Source organism: Conger conger, chromosome 2 (genome assembly GCF_963514075.1).
Source record: "Conger conger chromosome 2, fConCon1.1, whole genome shotgun sequence".
NCBI classification, from domain to species: Eukaryota; Metazoa; Chordata; class Actinopteri; order Anguilliformes; family Congridae; genus Conger; species Conger conger.
In genome coordinates this window covers 50761715-50785777 of record NC_083761.1, presented here as the reverse complement: position 1 = coordinate 50785777, position 24063 = coordinate 50761715, and the positions used below count along the sequence as shown (strand labels likewise).

Below are 24063 nucleotides of genomic sequence, written 5' to 3'. Positions count from 1 at the left end.
AATGCTAACATTAGCTAATGCTAATGTTAAGATTGACCAGCTAAAGATTTAATAGACAAAACTATTGTAGTTGCGCTTCAGGTGCTGTTCGGAAGATTTTGAATAGGTGTTCGGAACATTGCTCTTCCAAAAACAGTGAAGTTGTTTGTAATCTTCCATAAAATTATTGCTCCATTTCACATTCCATTTCACAATCACAGCGTTTTAGTGTCTGGGATAGCCAATAAGCAACCATAATCATAAACCACATTCCTCAGGAGAAGACCTACCACTGAAAAGACATTAAATTGTGGTGGAAGTGGCTGCTTCCCCATGTGAATTTATTTTCTTCTATAGTCTATGGGTGCAACCTGTTTGCATTGTTGCGTTGTAACTCTGAATTAACCTTCAAACTAGCCTACGTTTGAACTTACATTATACTGGTGCAACAGGCCGCTGGACTTTACAGACATTATTGAGGAATTTGCCAAGGTGAAAACAAGGCAAATATCTAACAAGGTAAGTTTAGTGGTTTAAGAGAAGCACCGACTTCTACATGATGTTAATCTTAATATATTGACACATTTTCAAATACAGTAATGTGAATGAATAATAATTGTGTGCCAACTGATACAGTAGGCTACTTCTGTGATATGTGGTCTAGTAGCCTATAAGGCATCATCCAATAGGTACATTTTGGCTTTGAAGGAGGCATATGATTGTGAATTGATTGTGATTGTGAATCTGAATGTGACATTGTAAATATCATGCTCAGAATCGAGGGTGTGTCGCACTCTTGGGGCCACTCCTATGCGTCAGCCCAGGGCCTCCAAACCCCTTAATGCGGGCATGGTTATGTCATAGTGACTGCAAAAAATACCCTCAATAAAAAGATTTGTTTTGGATGGAGAATATGGGAATTATAAATTAGATGTATATAATTTTTATATCAACAAGCTTTTAGAATGAAAATGGGACTCACTTAATATTTTCCGTAAACATAAATTCATTGGTTTGTTGAAAAATAAGTTTGACAAGTAGGTATCCCAGAAACAATTAACAAACAAACAGAAATGAATCCTTTTCTCAACTTCTGACTATTCCGATGGGACGTTAGCAACGCAGTTTAGAACTATCCAAAGGATCCGTCATTTGTTGGCCAATGGAACCAACAGCCACGAGGGGGTGAAGATCCGTAACTTTCCATTACGAACAACTTCTGGTGTCTGTCAATCAGATGATGCGTTGAGTTGTGAACACGGCGTTATGAAAAATAAGACATATGGAAGCCACCACTAGATTAATGATTATATCTTCATTTGTGTGTGTTTTTTAATTTACTATAAATGACTTGCTTTTGTATTAAACAAGAAAATGTCTTTGTCCCCCCTTCACGCTATACAATTTGCAGACTTACAGCTTACAGTGGTTTTGTGTTTAATTTGGTGTGTCAGCTTCCGGAAATCTGCCGGGCAGTAGTTTTTTCTTCTTTTTGTTTTGACCTCCAACATCTCTAAGCAAGGGAAGTACTCCTGACTTAGTAGCACCATGGACGATATTTGCTTCTAAAGCTGGACAGGAATATAATGTTACAAGCTATATATTATAAAGTTTGTTAACTTTATGTAGGGAGGGAAAAATGATGCTTTGGTGCATGTGAACTCATTTCTCACAGAAAACATACTTTGTCTACTTTTTTTTACTTCACAGCAGTAGTCATAAAACTGTAGCTAGCATGCCAATAACACTAACCCATAAAATTAGCTTTTTAACAGTACTTGGACAGTAGAATGATAATAATGAAAGAATTTGATTATGGTCAACGGCACCAAACATTACAGTCACACCATCCAGGAACTGCAAAATTCCCACTATAGGATCGATGCTGCTGGTAGTTGTGTGAAAAGTAAACCCTCTACAATGGTTATGCGCAATCATGCTACAAATGACTTATCTGCCTGTTACAGGCCGAAATGCAACGCGACTGCCCCTACTGCAAGAACCTCGCAATTATTTTTTCCCAGCCAGCTAAATTCTGGCCACAGAAGCAAACTGCCAAATGAAACACAAAACCACTGTATAGTGTCCTTCCTATGCTTGCAATTTCATCTTGATAAAACAATTTAAACCTATGCCTTGTGTTCACTGCACAACTTTTGAGATTCCTAACAAAATTGAAACAATTAAATATTAAATATAATTAAATAATTAAATAATTATTGCTGGTGTTTCCATCCTAGGAATGCTCATATTACAGTGGGATGCAAAAATGTGGGCACCCCTGGTTTAAAGGTCTGTTACACTGAATCTGTTTGTGATCGAAAGCAGACCTGAACTCAAAATGGTACAGAGTTAAACATGAGATATTTCTGACCAAGAAAGAGAAGGCAAAAAAAACCCTCAATGTTTCAAACTACCTATTTCCAGTGTCAAAAATATTATTCGAAAATGGAAGATAAATGGAACAGTATGTCGTCAAGGCAAGGTCTGGAAGACCAAGAAATATTTCTGATAGAATATCAGCTGTTCACAGGACATTAATACAACGTACATTAAACAACAGACCTACGTGGCTGAGTTGCCAGAAATAACAACCTCAACAGGCATCTAAAGTATGTAAAAGAAAACATTGAGAAGCCTGAAGCCATTTGGAACAATGTGCTTTGGACTGATGAAACCAAAATGTAACTTTTTGGCCACCAACAAAGAAGAAATGTTTGGAAAAAAAAGGGTTGTGCAAGTGGAAGGAAGAATGGATTCCACCAAATATCAAGAAATCCTAGAGACATGCAGGTTAGGCTTCTTGAGGGGGCATTAACAGGGCATTACTGCAAAAGAGCGTGCATGCTCAGTCACCTTACTCTGTATACATAAAGGTTAATAAATAAATAAATAAATAAATAGAGGCTAATATTCAAAGGTCAGTCCAGACATTGAAGTTGGAGAGAGGTTGAGTATTCCAGCAAGAGAATGATCCAAAGCATACCTCAACCATGAAGTACCTACAGGAAAGTCGGATGAAAGTTTTGGAATGGCCACCAGTCACCAGATCTCGAATATGCCGTATATGCAAGGAGGCCGAAGAATATTTCTGAGCTACAGGTGTTCTGCCAGGAAGAATGGGGAAAATTCCAAAAGCGAGAATTGAAAGACTCTTACTACAGAAAGAATTTACAAGCTGTTACAGTTGCCCGAGGAGGAGTTACAAAGTACTAAGCGACAGGGTTCCAAAACGTTTGCACAGGGCCTTTACCCTTTTTTTTATTTTGAAACTGTACATTTTTTAAATAAAAAGTTATCTAGCTTTAAAATGTGAAGAAATCTGTCATGTTTAACGTTAAACCATTTAGAGGTCAGATACGCTTCTGTGCACTTAGATATTAATTGTAAAAGGCTTGTTGACCAGGGGTGCCCACATTTTTGCACACTAGTCTACATGCATTGTTCCAGCCTACAGCCACAGGGGTCACACACTATACAAGCCATGCCTAAATGCGGGCAGTGATCACACAAAGACTGGGGATTTTCCCAGAATCCCAGATCTTTAAAACTGTTAAATCTGGATTACAAATCCCGTAGAGTATGGTAGGCATTACACATACAGTGGCTTCAGCAAGTATTCAGACCCATTCGCTTTTTCACGCTTTATTTTGCTGTAGATTTAATTTTGAATGTATAAAATTGCCCATCAATCTACACAGAACTTTTTTTGCCCATCAATCTACACGGAATAACCCATAATGACACCGTGAAAACAAGTATTCAGACCCTTTGCTGTGGCACTCAAAATTGTGGGCAGGTGCATCCTGTTTGCCATTGTCCATGAGATGTGTCTAGAGTTAACCCTGCTACAGTCACCCCCCTTTGACTCTGCTTCCATTTGAAACTCTGCAGTAACCATCTTATTTTTACCCACCCAAATCCAAGTCACAACACCAATCAGGCAAAATCACGAGTTAGAATGATGAGTCCGAGGTGGGATTTGAACCCTAGCCACTCCCTCGTCCAACATATTTGTCGAACGAACATGTCACCAGTCAGCTAAGGACTAAATCTCTTTTGAATTTGAGGTACGTCATCAGGTAGCATTGTCGTGGTAACCTGCTACAAGCCTTTGCTTTCACTACACTTCTCTGCACTTTCACTGCACTTGTATTAAGGGTCTGAATACTTAGATAAATGAGATTTCAGTTTTTGATTTTTAAACAATTTGCTAAAAACATGTTTTCACTTTGTCATTATGGATTATTGATGCGCAAATATGTCACTTTATTCATTAAAAATTAAATCTACAACACAATAAAGTGTGTAAAAAGTGAAGGGGTCTCAATACTTTCTGAAGCCACTGTATACCTGTTGCTAGCTGCTGTTCTCGCAGGGTGATGGCTCAGGGGTTACAGATAGTATGTTCAGGTTCCCTGTGACAGATTTTGGCTGTGTAACCTCCTTCTGAGACAGACAAAGCCCAGCTTCACCACACTGAGGTGAATAACATTATCCATGATGTCCGATTTAACAAGAGGGCACTGTGCTTCTAACTGCTTATCCTCTTGACAGAACCAGATTACTAAATTACATTTTATGCAGATTATCTTTTCATTCCACTCATTGCATGAGCCTGATTCTGGATACTGTCCTACTTTATCCGCCTGGTCCTGTTTTCGTTTGTCTTTTGTTTTCTGATAAATGTTGAACTGAATCTACTCAAATCACACATTCATTCCCAACTGAGACAAGGGTTGGAAAATTGTTAATTTGCTATTTATAATAGATTTTACTTCTCATTTGCTAAACTTATTTTGAAAGCTGTATGCCTACGGCAACTTTAGTAATCAGTGTAACACTACCAAGAAGTGAAGAGTTGCAGGACAGGATGCTCCCTTAACTGTATGCCATTAAATAAATAGCATGAAACATGTATGAATGGAAATGGCCCTTTGCTGTTTCATAAGTTCATCGGAAACATCCAGCATTGTAAAATAACAAACCAAAACATAAGGCAACTAAAAGAGTTGAGAAAGTGAAGGGTGGGTTTTGGTATGTGCAATGACTCAGAATGGGACAGTATGGGTGTAATGAACAATCTCTAAGAACAGTAATAATGACATACTGTATGAGATTACGATGCATACTTAAATATCCATTATTCATTCATCATTATTGACACAGAAAGCATGTACCTTCTGTGGAAACTGTCATTTAAAAATTTAACAAAGCACATTTTTATAGTCATGTATTGAAATAAAACAATTATCATATTAAAAAGGAACATGTGCTTAAAATTAGTGCTGGCATCTAGCATAACTGCAACAACTCTGTTTATGCATGCATTCTTTGGAGAAAGTACATGTTTCCTCTAATCTGTTGCACATAAGTAAAAGTGTTTGCCAATAATAACCTACCCTGGGACTGCTGAGAGGACTAGAGGAAAGTCCAGTGGAAGCTCCACTAACTGAGCGAGACCTGGGACAGGGGCACAAGGGAAATGAAATTTGAGAGGTTTACTGAGCAGCATACTATCATTCACTCGGTTCATTGTGCGTGCTGTGCAGCAGTCTCTCTCTGACCTTTGGCTGTGTGCTGCTGTGTCCAGAGCCCGGCGGGGAGGTGTGGGAGAGCCCTGCTCTGTGACACTCAGCACCTCCAGGCTCTTCCTCTCGGGACGACAGCGGCCGTGCCGGGTCAGCATTGGGGAGTCCACCCTCTTTCGCGGAGGGTCTGCTGTGAAATGGAGAGAGGGTGTGAGGGAAGTCTGTAGCAGGGAGCAGGCCCACTGCAATTTTCATCAAACCCTACCCAGATGCATGTACCTCCGCAGTACATAACCGTGATAACCAAACAAAGGTCAGTTTAAAGGCTGGTTGTTGGTAACGCAGGGGTCTCAGGCAGTATTTACGTGAATATAAATGATATACATAGTGAAGACCTAAAACCAAGGCCCACATGGTTCAATGGTGGATATCAAGCCTGGAATAAAGGGTGACTGACAGAGAGCCCAGCACAGCGGCAGAAACTGCACCTCACCTATGTCGTTTCTGGGGGGTAGGTCTTCATCCTCGCAGCTAGGGTATCGCTCTTTCCGATCCAGGAGGAGGTAGTATATCATCTTCTCCTGGTTGTCTCTATGAGAGACATACAAAATTGTTGGACTTCCCTTCTACTAAAAAATATCAAGCCATTCACGTTTTCTTGCGGTATTGTAATGGTCTCTTAAGTATTTTCTGTAATTCACATCAACCCATATTTGCATGTGTATTGATGGCTTACAACTCAAACATGTTCAGCCCACACAGTATGTTCTCATGGCACACCTGACACAACTGACAGTACTTTGCAAAGTGCTTTACCGTCACCAAGACCAAAAACGTTGTCGTGAAAATAGTCGTTTCTGAGGGAACATTCGTGACAAAAAGCTAAAAGTGTAATAGTAAATTGAGTTGTACATCTGAAATGCATTTGTGTTTCAACCACTTGAGAGAGCTCCTTAGTAATTGCAATATGGTTGTGCTTCTTGCTTTGCAGATGGAGAATTGAGTGACAGATACATTTAATTCTATTTCATTCTAAGCCAGGGTGGAATACGCTTGCTCTGATGAAAACCTATGTTTAGTCAACACGTGTCGACTTGTAACATGGTCTAATGATTTAATTTTTCTTCCTAAACCCAAGGGGACATTTTGTGATACATCTAAAGTGTTGTTGCCACCCCGCTCATATTCTTTGGAGTATGGGGAATGGCTAGGCACTATTTAATTTTGGCTGTGGAGCACCCATCATGTCAGCCATTTGGTAATAATGGCAGTTGAACCCTTTATATATTAAGGGCAGGATGCAATCTCACTGGGTCAGGGACAGCTGTAGCTACAAAACGATAATAATTATTATTACCCTATTTCAAAGAAATTCATTTGATGTAAAACTACACTTCAATGCTAATTGCATGCAATTACTGCCACCTTTAAAAACAGCTTGAATCTGAGTTTGAGACAAACAATTATCCTTTTCTTGCCTTTAGATTTCCATGTTGACCACTGTAAATAGTAGGAATGAGACAATCCATTCAGCCAAGCACGTACACAGATAGACCTCAAGGGGGGCTTGAGCCCCTGCCCGTTTGTCCTCTCACTCAACAAGTGCCCTTTTGGACGGTGGTGTTTATCCTATGTATTTTATATAATATATGCACGAGTCCGCAGTTTTAGAGTCATGCTTAATTGCTCTGGCAACCCCTCGGCTATAGTACCAGGCGCTACTTGCCTTGATCAACAAACTACAATTTCCTACTAAAATAACTATTCCCAATAAAAGTGTTGTATAGTTTAGTGAGCAAAATGCAGCCTTTTACACCTCATAAGACCCACAATAATAACATTTAGTTTCCATGTGTCCTTTTGCAGTCTCCCAATGTCCTTTTTAGAAAACTGCCTAGACATAGAAAAAACAATGCATAATGCTCATTTTTGGTTATATTGTCCTCAAATTTGAAAGGGAATTTGTTGAGTGTTGTGACTTGGCTCCAACGTGTTTCTAAGCACATCAGCCACAGCTACAATAATTTGTATCCAGTCAGTCAAAATCCTTTCAGTGTGTTTGAGCTTCCATAACTTTGTTTCAATAATATTTGGTAATTCTGCCTCTTGGAGAACAAACCCCTAAGGGTTACCATTCAGAAGAGATTATGCTTGTAGTCAAAAGGGTTCAAAAGTATATAACATAATATAAAATAAGAATATAATACTATTTTATTTTGGATATGTTTTTACATTTTCACTTGTGTCAAGAAAAGGGGCAATACTTAAGGGGTTAAAATACAATAAATTTGATTTTGCACAAAGTAATGGCTAAATGATACTAACTAAATTATGTGGAATCGCTGTTCCCATAATGTCCGTCGGTGACTATGCAATTCAATGTCTCTGTCAGCATGCAATTTTAGTCACTTTTTGCCAGACTTGCCATAGTGGTCAAGACAGAGTACTGAAAGACCCATATTTTCAGACTGCATCTTGGTTCCACTCCCATCGCTGTCCGTTAACATGGCATCTTTTCCACAACTTTTCCAACCAAATTCTTCAGATGTAATATTTTCTCTGTTTGTAATCAAAGAATTTACATGAAGCGCAGACACACAAAAACACATTTTCTGGCTGAATGGCTTTAAGTCATTAAGGGTCCAAGCTATCAAATGAGAGTCAAAACCATCATGCAGCTGCTGATATGCAGTACTGTAGACACTGTTGAAAATATATACAGGATAAAAAAATATTGTCGTATCTACAGCATATCTCATGGTAGGAGAGTGGTTTGAAGCTCAAGTCATACCATGGACACTTAATGACTTAAAGCCATTTAGCCAACAAATGTGTTCCATACTGTGTGAACATCATTTACAGCTGGATCTAGTCCCATCCACCAATTGCCATAGAGATTTACTGAAATACAAAGAGTTTTAGTATCACTTGTAGACAACCTGAACTTTCCCCTTAGTAGCAAATCCATCTTATAATGTGGCTTTTAAAAATAAAAGCTAATATCAGCCTCCCACTTAAAATCAAAATGTAATCTTCTTTTTCTCCACCCAACCGAGCTATAAACACTCACAACCAACAACCGACTACTTGTTCCGTCTCTTTCCTTCTCACTCCACCACAAAACAGGAACAGCATATATGATGTGTATCAGGCACGTAATCCATCTGAGCAAAGCCAAGCCAAGAAGACAGCAGGTTGACACAAAGGGCAATATTTTCCGGAATCAACTTTGCATGGAGCATTGGCGCAGTCACCTGGCGAGGTGTGTGGCATACTGGGCGTGAATCTTACTGAATACTGAATCTTGCCATTTTCTCAAGTCAAGCGAGGGGCACACCAAGCACCTCGGCAGGCACCAATGCGCTGTGTGAAGTTGATTCATGGTGCATGGGCTGGATTATGCTCACTATATTATCAGTGAGTGTGGTGCATCTTGATTCATTCGAATCCAATCATATGAACTCTTTTTATTACCATTAATATCCATGCATATTCCACATGATGTATTGCAATTTCCGTAGTCTCTACGAATACAATGGAAGACGAGGGTAAGGCAGATGCATCTCCCAAAAGGTTATTTTGCGGCAGGTGTAGACTTCTCATAAATAAGAGAAATCCATTTTAAAATCCATCCAGGATATTCTTCTGTCAGAATTTCAATAAAACATCACTGAAACATTTATTATGGGCTAGTTTTAATTCCCAATTAAACCTGTAGCAAATACTTTAAACATGTGATTCTATAACTAAGAAATACTGACACTTTTTTCAAATATTTGTTTTACGAAACAAAATAAATCCAAGGAAGATCATAACACAGGCTATCAAGCTGTTCACAGCAGTGAATGACTTGGTATGAACTGTTGCTCAAAGAAAAGATAAAAATAATGAACAATGAAATAATTAATTTATATGAATGATATGGTTTACTAAACTGAACTGAGCAATTTTCAGTGGAAAACGGGTGTTTTGGGTTCGCACACGTTGCATATGCGACTTTCTCCTTGTGTATTTGAACTGGAACTTAACTCAAATAGGCCTAATGGAACTGAAATTTTCAGGTTACCTATCGACGTAGATAAAAAAAGTAATGCTGTTTACTGGCCTCTTTGACATTGAGCACAACCGGAGGATATTAGCGAGGAAAATAGATCTAGGAGATAACTAATGCACTAAATGCAGCTTGCATATACAGTACTGGCATACTGCACTGCTGGAAACACTGCAGTTTAGTTAACTTAATGTCATGTTATTAAAGTGAAAACATTGTTCAAGTCATGCCATTCTTATCAATACAGACGGGTGTAAGAAAAAGAACAAAATACCGTACCCGAGCGATCACAGTCTATAATGAGAATAGCCACAAACAATCAAAACAGAAATAAATACAGGAATTAAAATGATAAAGATGAAAAAAAAACAGTGAACAATAAATTGAAGGGATGCACATGGTCCTCAACAATCTCAAATAGGCTGTGGCACTCAAGGCAGGAATAGCATTAATGGGCCCAAAATGTGCCAAGAAAACATTCCCCACACCATTACACCACCACCACCAGCCTGGACTGTTGACACAAAGCAGGTTCTGTCCATGGATTCATGCTGTTGGCACCAAATTCTGATCCTACCATCAGTATGGCTCAGCAGAAATCGAGATTCATCCGACCAGGCTATGTTTTTCCAGTCTTCACCTGTCCAGTTTTGGTGGGCCGGTGGCCACTGCAGCCTCAGCTTTCTGTTTTGGCTGACAGAAGTGGAACCCGACATGGTCTTCTGCTAATGTAGCCCATCCACCTTAAGGTTCAACGTGTTGTACATTCTGAGATGCTTTTCTGCTCACCACAATTGAGTGGTTATCTGAGTTACCGTAGCCTTTCTGTCAGCTCGAACCAGTCTGGCCACTCTCCATTGAACTCTTGTTCACACAAGGAGTTTCTGTCCAATGAACTGCCGCTCACTGGATGTTTTTTGTTTTTTGCACCGTTCTGAGTAAACCATATAGACTGTTGTGCGTGAAAATCCCAGGAGATCAGCAGTTACACAAATACTTGAACCAGCCGTCTGACACCAACAATCATGCCACGGTCAAAATCACTGAGATCACATTTGTCCCCCATTCTGATGATTGATGTAACCATTAACTGAAGCTCCTGACCTGGTAAGAGGCTTATATTGTAGATATAAAGGCTTGGATGCTTTATAACTTTATAACTTAGTCACGCAAAAACTAAGGGAGACAATGCGTACCTTTACTCTATATTTTGATGATTGTTTTGTTAAATCAAATATTTTAGTAAAAAGAAACATAGCTAAAATTAGGCAGTTTTCATCAGTAGGGGATGCAGAGAAACTGATCCATGCTTTTGTTACATCTGTTTAGATTAGATTACTGTAATGTCCTGCTATCTAGCTGCCCTAATGCCTCGCTAAAGAATCTCCAGCATGTGCAAAATGCAGCCACACGCATCTTGACTAGGACTAAGAAGTATGAGCGTATTACTCCAGTGCTAGCTTCTCTGCATTGGCTACCTATTAAGTATAGGTCTCTGCACCAGTTTACATAACTAACCTGCTTTTACCCAATAAGCCAAAAGGTCACTCCGTTCTAAAGACACAGAGCCCCACTATTGTGGAACACCCTCCCAAAATTTATAAGGGAGTCAGATGTAGTCTCACGCCTAAAAACACACCTTTACAATCAGGTTTCTAATCACTTATAGCTTGGTGGAATCATCAGTAGTGTTTCATTCTGGAGATGGGTGCTAGATAAGTCTAGTGGTTACTTAGAAATCCACACGTGAACGGTGGCACTGAGCATGCATCAACAGTGCTCGTGGGGTTATCTACAACCTACGTGCGATTCTGTTTTGGTGCTTGAGTAAATCTTATTCTATGTACAAATACATTTTAGTACCTAACATCGTCCTCTGTTTCTTTTCACTCCAGTCTTGAGGTCGTGAACTGCTGCAGCCCTGTTCTTCCCCTGGTCCGCCGTACAAATTCATGCCCCTAGCCTCTGGACTTTCTAGTTTACCTACTAGTTTAATGCATCAAATTCATAGGCCAGTGGAGATTGAGCAGGTCATAGCCAGGTTCCTCCTGAAATTTCTTCCCATCGGGCAATACATTTTTTGCCACATTTGAGGGTTTTGCGGTCAAGATGTCTAATCTGACTCAAGTGAGGAAATAACAAACGGCAGGGAAACTCAACCTCACACCCGACTGATTACAACAGTAGAATAAATGAGGCAAGTAATAATCAGGTACGCAAACAGTGCCAGGGAGAAAACTACTAACTAGCTCACTTGTTAGTAGTTGGGAGCTAGTGTTCAAACTGTGCAAAAGCCCACCCAGGACCAGGAATGACAAAGGGATAACGAAAGACAAACAAGACATCCCAACTCTAATTCCACTGACGAAGCAGGAATACTAGCCGTAATGCTAGCATACACAAAAAACATTAACACTCTAATTGAACTGACAAAGCAGCATACTTATACCGAGGCTAGAGCTAACAAGAGTATGCAAAGCTCTCCACTGAGAGGGGCGATAACTCCAACGACCGTGTATTTAGTATTAGTGATATGCATAAAACATTAACAAACATGCAGTAAGAAGAAAACAAAGACAGTGAGCATCTGAGCTCGACTGTCAATGCAGAATTACTGACACTAACATGGGAATACACTTAACATTAACATTAACATTCTAATTTCCCTGACGAAACAGGATTACTTAAAGGTACACTAAGTAAGATTTTTGTGTTAAAACATTGTTACAAGACCATTGTAAATCCCTTCCTATCATTGGAAAAGGCCCACTGACATGTTGACTCACCCTCTGCCTGTGTTTATAGTCCTTAAATTTGGGTTTCAAAATATGCAGTTGACAGTAACAAAACATTGTATAGCTGTACAATAATTCAAGCTCATTGGTTGAAAACTGGTCTTCTAATTGCCACAGCTAATGGCGTTTCAATGTCAGCGTGTTCACAGAGAAGGGGGAGGGATAAACAGTGTTGTGGTTTGAGCGTGTTTGTTGTTGCAATTCCTCTCTTGACCGTTAGAAGTCCGAAATTACCTATTGTACCTTTAAAAAGAGCCTGGAATACATTAAACACATAAACTAATACAACTGACGAAGCAGGAATACTTATACAGAGGTAGGAAGTGTAAACAAACAGTGACAGGGGTCTCAGTCACGTAACCCCAAGTTTATCAGCGTGTTTGCAAAGCTCTCCTCTGAGGGGTGATACTCCAATGACCATGTACATCACTTGACTTTAAGAAAGTCAGCAACCAAAGATATTCACCAGACACTCACCTAGGCTCAACTGACTGCGCAGGAGATACAAGTGTGCCAACTAAATGCACCTGCGGCACCAAGGGTTATCGAAAACAAACCAATGACCATGCATTTAGTCTCGGTGAAACCCCACACAAATAGAAAACATACATTAATACTGAGACAACTACAATATGCTTCTCAGGTCCATCACCAGTGCGGGAGACCTAAGAGGAAGCGAGATAAATACACAAACGAGGACCTCCCGTATAGAACTCTGGGCTATCAGAGATTCGCAAAGCTCCCACCAGAATGAGCAACAACTCAAACTTGTGTATTTAACTTTAGTGTAATACATAGAAACAAACATGCACTAAGAAGGCAACAAAGAGCACAAGCATCTAATGCATGATACCAATGCGGAAATAACCTAAATGCACAATCCGCCACAGGGATCTCTAACGTAGATCCCCAGACTATCAGGGGTGCACAAGGTTCTAAAAGGATGTTACCTCTGACAGCAGCATCTTGAACCTAAGTGCTCAATAACCAACATAACGAAGACAAAAATAAAAACAAAGAGTTTTGAAATTCACGAAAAGAAAGACCTCGCAATACATAAGTAAACACAATGCGGCTGTCAAACAGCATGCTACAGGATGCAGACACACAGTAGCGCCAAGAATAATTTCCAAGTACGGAAAGGGGAAATATTGACTTATCCCGTATGCTTGATCAATAGATTATAATGGCACTCATATATAGTTTATATATAGATATGTTTGTATTGTATTGTATTAGATATTGTATAGCTGTACTCGGGGTATTCTAGCTGCCAACCGTGGTATGCTAGTTCGTAAGGTGATGTGTTCTTTAAGGGTTCCAATTGTATCTGTATGGTCACGGAACCGTACTGTCCTCTAGGGTCCTCTTCACACTTGTCCCTGTGTTTGATCTGCACTTCGTTGTACGTCACTCTGGATACGAGCATCTGCTTAATGCCTTCCTCCCAAAAGGTAGCTTTTATTTTATTAAATTATAAGGCGGAAATAAATTATGTGGATGAACAGCCAATGAGAGCAATCGTGCAAAAAGGGTACAATAAACTAAAAACCCTAACACTTGGCATAGACAGAGGGAAGCTGCAAACAAGGTCTCAATTCCCTGAGGAATCCTGAAAACTGTCGTGTGTCTAACATTTGTAGCAAATAAAATGTGTGACAGAATGTCTACACTACCCTAAGGTAACGAAGAGTTGCTGCATGTTCAGCTCCCATAAACTTCACCACAACAGGTAAATGAGAATCGTCAGTCACATGCCTCACATAGTGCACAAATGCAAAATAAAACAGAACTTGAAATGGAGAATTCAACACACAAGCCCCGATGAATATAGCTATAGTTTTACACATAGAGTGTATAATAACCACAGCCAATATGAGTGTTTATTTGTATATACAGTCTCCTCAAGTATTGGAACAGCAAGGTCAATTCCTTTTTGTGCTATACATTGAGTTTAAGGTCAAAAGATGTACGTGTGATAACAGATCCGAATTTCACCTTTTATTTCCAGGTATTGTTATCTATATTTGGTAAAAGAACTTAGAACATTTTCACCTTTTGTATCAGACCACCCAATTGTTAGGTTTGAAAAGCGATGGAAAGGCCAATGATCTGCTCATGATCCAAAACATACAAGCTCATCTGTGAAGCACAGTGGAGGACGTGTCATGGCTTGGGCTTGCATGGATGCTTCTGGAGTGGGCTCACTAATCTTTATTGATGATGTAACTCATGATGAATGTATTCAGAAGTCTGTAAAAACATTCCGTCTGCCAACTTACGGAGAAATGCATCCAAACTAATTGGGAGGAACTTCATCATGCAGCAAGACAATGACCCAAAACACACTGCAAACACAACAAAGGACTTCATTACGAAGAAAAAATTGAAGGTTTTAGACTGGCCAAGTCAATCACCAAACCTTAACCCAATGGAGCATGCATTTCACCTCCTGAAGTGGAGAAAAAACCCTTGCAACAAATAACAACTGCAAGTGGTTACAGTAAAAGCATGGAAAAGCATCACAAAAGAAGAATGCAACCAAATATTAAGTGTTATTTACTTTCATTTACTTAAATGCTCACTGTTCAAATTATTTTGCTCACCTAAAAATTGGGTGGTCTGATACTGAAGGTGGTATGTTCAAATTAGTTTAACAGATCCAGTAAATACCAGGAAATAAAAGCTGAAATTCTGAAGTCTTGTCTTGAGTTAATCGTCTTATTTCAACCCCAAATGCATTCAGTGTATTGCAAAAATAAAGGAATTGCCCTTGCTGTTCCACTACTTTTGGAGGGGACTGTATGTGTGAAGTGTGCATGCAAACAATCTTTTTTGGATTTTGGTCCAATATTACCACTGAGTACATCACAAATTCTCAAAAGAAGTGGCTCTCTAATTTCCTCCGCATTAATTATCAACCACTAGAAAACAAACCTCTGTCACAACATATTATATGATACAATACAATAAATGCCAAAACATAGGAACATACAGTGCAGTCTGTAAGTATGTGGACAGTAGTACAATTTCTGTTCTTTTGGCTCTGTGCCCTAGCACATTAGATTTGAAATTAAATAATGAATATGAGCTTAAACTGCACTGTTACTTCTAATTTGAGGGTATTTACATCCATATTGAGTGATCTGTGTAGGAATATTTTGAAATCTTTTGTGGAATTAGTCTAGGAATTACATCCATTTTTATACATAATAGACCAAAATTAATTGGACAGTTGGCTAGTCAGCTGTTTCGGATTAGTCAGGTGCACTCAATTGCTTCCTTAGTGCAGCTATAAGAGAGCTTTAAGTATCTAGTCTGACAGATTAGAAACACTCTTCTGGAGGCAGGCAACTTCATAAGCAGATCAACAGAGTCTACGCTGCAAGTTAGCAGGATGGCCAAGTTACAGTTTGCTAAGTACCAAGAAGTACCTGCAGAGTTCTGCAAAAATGTCTTGTGGACAGAAAATATCAAGATTGATTTGTGTGGAGGCTATGAAACATGGTGGGGGTGTTATAGTTTGGGCATGTATGGCTGCCACAGGGGCTTGCTCACTTGCCTTTACTGTGAGGGTACTGTAACTGCTGATAGCAAAAGCAGAATTAATTCTGAAGTGTATAGAAGTATTTTATCTGCTCAAGTTCAATCAAATGGCTCCAATCCCATAGGGTGGTGCTTCAGCTAACAGCAAGGCAACAATTCCAAACATACACCAGTGCTCTCTTTCTTCTTAATGATATATCAAAATAGTTTGTTTCAGTAAGCCTATTGTTGGGCCTATGTCTCTGACAGTTTTCTATGTCTCAGTATTTTTACTCAGCCTCATAATTGTTTGCTTGACTGTCATTGGAACTCTGGGCCTCATGTTGACAAATGCAATAACAGACTCCAAAGGCACTCAAAAGCCTAGAATCAAGACTAGAACTGAATGCTTTCTCAGACCTACAATAAGGAAGCGATTGAGTACACCTGACTAACCAGAAACAGCTAAGAACCCAACTGTCCCATTACTTTTGGTCCCCTAAAATGGAGGGAATGTGTATTAAAAGGGGTGTAATTCCTACACACCAAATATGGATGTACATATCTTCAAATTAAAAGTGACGGGCTGTACTTTTACTTCATATTCATTGTTTAATTTCAAATCCAGTGAGCTGGAGTCCAGAGACAAAAGAAAATAAATTGTACCGCAGTCCAAATACTTACGGACTGCACTGTAAAAGAGAAAGGACAGAGAGCACTAAAGAGAGAGAATGAGTGAGAGAGAGCACTGACTCTTCACACTGCAGGTCGCGTGTTAGTTTCCCTCTGTCTCTGAAGCAGCCCAGAGAGTGCATGCTGTCCAACACATCGGGGTCGAGCTCTGTAAGGGAGAGTATGCGCCGCACACACACCCTCCTGGGGGGCGGCTGTTCTGGACAGGGCTCATTCCTACCCCCTCTGTGAGAGAGAGAGAGAGAGAGAGAGAGACATACACTCACTGAGCACCTATGCTAATAGTGGGTCAGGCCTCCCTTTGCTCTCAAACAGCCTCATTTGTTCATGGCATGGATTCTATAAGATGTAGAAAACATTCCTTTGAGATTCTGTTCCATGTTGACATGACTGCATCATGCAATTTCTGCAGATTTGTCAGGTGCACATTCATGCTGCAAATCTCTTGTTCTACCACATCCCAAAGGTGCTCTATTGGATTCAGATCTGGTGACTGGGAAGGCCACTGAAGAACATTGAACTCATTGTCAGGTCCATGAAACCAGTTTGAGACGACTTTTGCTTTGTGACATGGAGGGCAGTCTGTAGCCTCATGGCTAAGGTACATGACTGGGACCTGGAAGGTTGGTGGTTGAAGCCCAGGTGTAGTCACAATAAGATCTGCACAGCTGTTAGGCCCTTGAGCAACCCCACATTGCTCCAGGGGGGTTTGTCCCCTGCTTAGTCTAGTCAACTGTAAGTTTCTTTAGATAAAAGCAACAGCTAAATGACAAATTATTATTAATATGGTGCATTATCATGTTGGAAGTAGCCAGCAGTTACAGAAATAATCAAATCAGTCCATCTGGCACCAACAATCATGCCACGGTCGATCACATTTTGTCCCCATTCTGATGACTGATGTGAACATTAACTGAAGCTCCTAACCCGTATCTGCATGATTTTATGAATTGCACTGCTGCCAACTGCCTGATTAGATAATCACATCAATACGTATGTGTACAGTGAGTGTATGTGAAAACTATGTATTTATTTCAATATGTTTCCTCTCATATTATTTATGAAGTAATCTCTTTTTTTTTTGGAAAACCATAGTTGTCAAAATTACTGGCACCCCAAGCAATTATTGCTAATTACATTAAACAAAGTGAATTAAGTGGCAATAAAATGTAACTTAACTTAGTTAATCTTGGACTAAAGAAAAGGTAAAAAGCATGCAAAATCCCTTTGTCAGACAGATGGCGATTGACCTTCAAGTCTGGTAATGGGTACATACCTATACCAGACCTGTTAGCACTGCAATAATACAAAAAAAAGTTAAATATATGGAATGGTTGCAAACTTGCCAGGAAGAGGACCCAAGTGTACATTGTCCCCACAGATGATGGTGAGAATTGCAACGATAGATTTCATCTTGGGGTCAACAGGTCTAAAAAAAAAACATAAAATGGCACCTCCATACCAAAAAATTATTTGAAAGATTGGCATGAAGACAGTCCTTATAGAGCACGTCATTGGAATTACTACTGGAACAGAGTGCAATGGTCAGATGAGACCAAATATGTATTTGTCCATACACACCATTGACATATTTGGAGGCAAAAGAGGAATGCACCTCATACCTACGGTCAAATATGGAGGTGGGTCATATTTTGGAGACGTTTTGCAGCCATTGGTCCAGGGGCACTATTTAAGATCAATGAGACTTGTTCGTAGATAGACTGTCCAGCAGGACAATGACTCCAAACATACATCAAAATTCACACAGAAATGGTCAATTGAAAATAACATCCATGTTGTGGCCATTTCAGTTTCCAGACAAAAACCTGTGGTCTGAACTGAAGAGGGCAGTCCATAAGCAGAAATGCAAAAATATCAATGATCTTGAAAAGTTCTGCATGGAGGAATGGCCAAAATTCCATTCAAATGTGCTCTCTAATCCATCATAAATTCTAGGAAAATACTCACAGCTGTGATTTTTGCCAGGGGTGTTTGCACAAAGTATTAAACTAGGGGTGCCAATAATTATGATACCTGCTTTTTGAAAAATGTGAGAATGTGAATCATGAATAAAGCTTATGTCAATAACTGTTAAAATATTTTTACTTTACAGTATTTTTTGTGCGTGTTTATCAAGTGTGTCAATAATTCTGGAGCCCACTGTACATATTGAAGGCAGTCAAATGAATTGCTGCAGAAGTGCTGAGGAAAATATATGACAGATGAAAGAAGGATACTTACTGATACCAGGTGTGATTTTGTATTGCTTCAAGCTGTGGGAAAAGAAGGGCAGATGGTATTAACACTGACAATGCAAAGATACACTGAACAGCATCATCAGGATTTCATTTGTAAGAGCACTGACACTGACAGAAAAGTTAAATTATACATGAAGGCACATACACATGAGGCATGCATCAGTGTAACTCTTCTGTTTGTGTACTGTACATGAGCCTGTCATAGCAGTATTTCAGTATGTCACTGATTAGTCAGAGTGCACATCAAACAGTTCCTATGAAGAGGCATTAGTGAATCAGCCAGTATATCTGTACATTGTTGAACTGATAAATGGATCAGTCCGTGTAAAAATGTACCCATTTGACAGAATATTATTAGTCATTAGTCTCTACCTCACAATGTCAGTATATTAATGAGTACATGTTTTGAATGTACTAATGTGTTCTCCAGTCTGTCTTAGTTCCCTCATTGTCCCTTTTTGTGAGTCAGTGTATTAGTGTGTCAGTACATCCCTGTGTGTAAGTGTAACTGTGTGCCTGTCCCTCTGTGCGTTAACAGACTATTTTGGTGCATCGGTGCTTGCGGGGACGCACTGTGAGCCTCTTGTCTGGGTTGACTTCGATCATTCCCCTGAGCAGGGCCTGGCAGTCAGGAGGAATGAAGTGGGGCATGTGAAACACTCCGCTCTTCACCTTCTCCAACAGTTGCCGTAAGTTATCATGGTCAAAGGGCAAAGCACCCTGTGGAGTGAGGACAGGGAGATTGGGGAAAGGAGAGGGTGCCGGAGAAGGGAGAGACACGCAAGGGACAATTTGTACCAATGTATGATAGTAACACAGATGTAAACACAGACAGACAGAACACACAGAGGCCAGGAAGAGGGTCCTCACCACCAGCAGCGCAAAAAGGATGACCCCACAACTCCACACATCAGCCCTCCTGCCATCATACTTCTCACCCTGCGGCAAGAAGCATACGCACAGATCACACACAGCAGGCCACATCACAGCCACAGGTAAAGACCCCGGCAGTTTATGGATTATACTCTCAGAAATAAATGCAAGTAGAGGGCAGTGGGTCATTTAACAATATCAAGAATTAGGAAGTGGCAGCTCACTGACAAGATTGTTCAATCATAAAACAATTGTCAGTTACAGCGTCACATTGATGACTCCCTGACAAAAAGTGATATGCACCTCTAATCTAGCCACAACTTACATGTCAGTATGCATGATGTGTAGCAAGCAGAAGCTATTTGGACAGAAGACGGGATACCAGGGTAAATTTATGACATCACCACTGTACCTTTAAGCAAGGTATTTTTCTCATGAGGTTACAATTATGTGATATAATGTAAAACCGTGGCCCTGAATGTGTAATCTAAAGTTTGCAACTGCAGCATTAGTGCAAACAATCAGCCAAAACATCATCCCAGATATAGCCATAACTGTAATACATTTCACAAGTAAAAATGCACTCTTTATACTTACTCTGATAACTTCTGGGCAGGCATAGTGTGGGGATCTGAAATCGGTTGAAGCAAAACATATGCAAAACATATGTCAACAAAATGGCTGATTACATTTATTTTGTTCTCACAAGTTCAAATAAATACTTCAAAAAACGAATCTTAGGCTGTGAGTTTGGGTCCTTTATGTAACCTATAGTTCCATCTTCCAACATCAAGAGGACAACGCAGGACTTTCTGAAGCCATTTGTTAAGCAATCTGCATATTACAGTAGCTTAATCATCTCAATTAATCAATTAAATTAATTAGAACCTAACTGGAGTGAACACCCCTGATTTAGCAGCCTTTGCACCAACTGTAGCTGTCAGTTGTATAGATGGTTGCATTTTGCTGCAATTACAGTTGCTACAATAATGTCCTAAGAATAATGACTGAAGTACAGGTTAAAGTTTTCAAATGGACAAACTCATGGTCCAGATAATTATGGATTTATCATAACTTCAACAACTTGTTTTCATCTTGAATGTCAGGAACCAAACAAATGAACTGTTTTGCATCTTTACTTGGGCATACACATTACCACACACACCCAAGCACACATACTGTAACATACATGCACAAGCATACGCAATACACACACATGCACACGTGCACTTACAAGCAGACACTCATTCAAAAACACACACACATTTTAAAAATTCTTAAAAACAAGAAAGTGTTCCTACGCACAAACATACACAACACACACACACTACTCACCCACAGCTGGTCTCTAGAAGGCTGTCTCCCACCTGCAGTGAGGCCATGCCGAAGTCAGCAATTCGGATATTATTTTTCTCATCCAGCAGAAGGTTCTCAGGCTTCAGGTCCCTGTGGCTGTGGAGGACAGCAAATAATAGAATAGAATCAATTTGACACATCCAAATCACTAGGAGGATCAGCAAATTTGACACATCCAAACGTCCTCTCTTACTAAGAGGATCAGCATATTTATCACATCCAAACTTCCTCCCTCACTATGAGGATCAGCATGAGACACATCCAAACATCCTCTCTCACAAGGAGAATCAGCACCCCAGTAAATCAATAAATCGAGAAATAGTTTGAAAGTAGCCCATGGATGGAAAGCAATGGATAAAGGCTGAGCACACTGATTTCAGTCCAATCCTTGGTTTTACAGTGCCTTTATTACATGCTCCTTCCAGATTCCTTACTATGGACATGCTCAATTGTGCCAGATTGGGCTAACAACATTGCTAAAGAAATAAAGAGCAAATGTTAAATACATACAGACTACACCCCTAACAAGCCATGAGACATAAAAAAACATAAAGGAGGAAACAGTGTGCGGAAGTGCTGGGATAGGAACGAAAATGAAGAAGTGGGTCTTCAGTCACTGTTGGAAGACTGCCAAAAATTCAACTGTCCTGGAAAGTTTGCACTAGGTCTGTACAGGCAGGGATTATGATGGCGGGAAACAACCACGTAAGAAGGGGAGAGCTAGTTGCCTTGCAGCTATTGAATGGAGAGATCTGGCCAGGGTGTAGAGACTGATTTGGTTTGTAAAGTTTTCCTGCATTTTACAAACTAAAATCATAGTTTCATTTTGCTGTCTTTTGCATCATCTGTCATTCAAACAGATAATCTACTGCATGACACATGATTTCTGCATAACACAGACCTTATTCTTAAGACTGACACAGACAAGCATCTACGATCTCAGAAACCTTTAAAGGCATACTATGCAGGATTTTTACCTTGAAAATATAATAAAATAACCATGCCAAGGCATATCTATGATGCACTGCCAATCTCTGGGCTCATTCCAATTGCAATGGCAGAGGTGAAGAAGCAAACATACAGCAAAGGGCTTGTTCTAAAAACCAGAGTAAATCACAAAATTGCTTCTCCTCACTCCTCAAAGCTATTGAAAAACGGAGATATAAACATAAAACCCATTTAAAAACCAGGTGAGCCCAAATGCCATGTGCACATTGTGCAATTTAAGGCTTTCTAACGGTAAAACATTTGTCATGAAATAACTACAAGAACATCAACACCATTTTTTCAAAGCCGATACGGAATACTTAATAACAGAATTGACCAATACCAAGTATCAATACCATGTATTGATGGGTGGCCTGTAGCGTAGTGGTTAAGGTAAATGACTGGGACACATAAGGCCGGTGGTTCTAATCCCGGTGTAACCACAATAAGATTCACACAGCCGTTGGGCCCTTGAGCAAGGCCCTTAACCCTGCATTGCTCCAGGGGAGGATTGTCTCCTGCTTAGTCTAATCAACTGTACATTGCTTTGGATATAGCCTTTGGAGTGTATGCCAATAATAATAATGTATTTTTATTCAAATGCATGGAGAAAGTTTAATGACCTTTGAATCACATGAAAATCATGTTTCTTTGAGAAAAATGTGTAATGTTTATTCAACTAAAACAAAATAAAAACGTCACTTGCTTGTTACTTTCAGTCTCACCCCCGGCGTGCCCACGTGTGCCGGCCAAACTCGGCGTTGGCAGGACCAGGACTCGAACCCCGGTCCTCTGTGTGCAACTGCATCAAACTGATGCCTGCATCAAAGTCCGATGCTTTAGCCATGCGCCACCATGATGATTTATTAAGTTACTTAGTCATGCCTTGGGAGTTGTACCACGCCATGACACACTAACACACATTTTTCAGGGATTAAAGCATATCTAACACTGGTGTGAATGTTGGCTACCTAGCTACTAGCAACAATATAGAAGTGCACACATACCGTTTTAACAAGCTAGCCACGAGATCAAAAAATGGTTGTATAGCGTATTCATGTTGTCAAGAAACAGGTTGATCTTAAAGGAACAATAGGTTATTTGAAAACCCAACCCTGTCTCGGTCCTGCCAAAAAGCCAAGTTTGGCCGGCTCACGTGGAGCAGCAATAATTGGCTCGCTGCTCCAGAGGGAGGGACTTGGCAGGGTTAGTAGATCGCCGCACAAAAACAAGCACCTCGGGCCCCTCGGAATCACGGTTACAACTTGGTAGGCGAGACGGCTTGAAGAAGGCGTGTCGCTCTCCCGTTGGCCGCCGAGGGACGGGGTGTGGGCGGTGTATCTAATACTAGCTCTAATTGAATCAGACGGGGTCCAATTGGCTACCAAATTGGGAGAAAAAGGGAAAAAAATCGGATAAAATATATTTAAAAAAAAAAAAAGAACCCAAACCCTAGGGTCCACAAGGGAGAACTGCAAGCCCAACCCAAATCATAACGACGCCTCACTACGCTAGTTGCATTCAATCAAATCTCCCCAAGAGTGTTCAGTTACATGCAGCTGAGCATGCAGTTCACCAGATAAGCTACACATTATTGTGTCAGAGGAGTAAAATACATTAAAGCTGGCACAGGCAAACAATATGCACCCAAATAACTACAGGATTTTCTCTTGCATGTTGAAATGGGAACAGCCCTGCCAACCGCAGCCCTCCCTTCCAGTGCAGTGCTTCACTCTTTTATGCTCCATTTTGCAAGGCTACCTGCACTGGCAGAGCCATGACTGTTATGACTGTTATGAGATGATGGGATACAATTCTGAAAAACAAATTATGCTAACCAAAATGATTCAACTGAAGGCAAGAGAATAATTGTGTACAATTGATTTTATTGAGCTTACTTTATTCATAAATGGCTGAATTGCTTAAAAAAGCAAATATTACATTCCCCAATGGTCCCACACATGGACTGCAAAGATTATCTTTCCCAGAATGCAAGTCTAGCTGATTGTACAACA

General features: G+C 40.0%; 1 protein-coding gene across 1 annotated transcript in view; it reads right to left on the bottom strand.

Annotated features, from left to right (window-relative positions):
* LOC133122003 (serine/threonine-protein kinase BRSK1-like) overlaps positions 1-24063 on the bottom strand; it is a 34076-nt gene that overhangs the window by 6954 nt on the left and 3059 nt on the right. Inside the window, exons 5-13 of the mRNA XM_061231640.1 lie at positions 21041-21157; positions 20303-20336; positions 19703-19771; positions 19406-19552; positions 18816-18847; positions 16635-16799; positions 6004-6101; positions 5547-5700; positions 5382-5442 (exon numbers count right to left, since the gene is read on the bottom strand). Of these exons, the coding sequence (XP_061087624.1) occupies positions 5382-5442; positions 5547-5700; positions 6004-6101; positions 16635-16799; positions 18816-18847; positions 19406-19552; positions 19703-19771; positions 20303-20336; positions 21041-21157 (877 nt within the window). The remainder of the gene's footprint in view (positions 1-5381; positions 5443-5546; positions 5701-6003; positions 6102-16634; positions 16800-18815; positions 18848-19405; positions 19553-19702; positions 19772-20302; positions 20337-21040; positions 21158-24063) is intronic.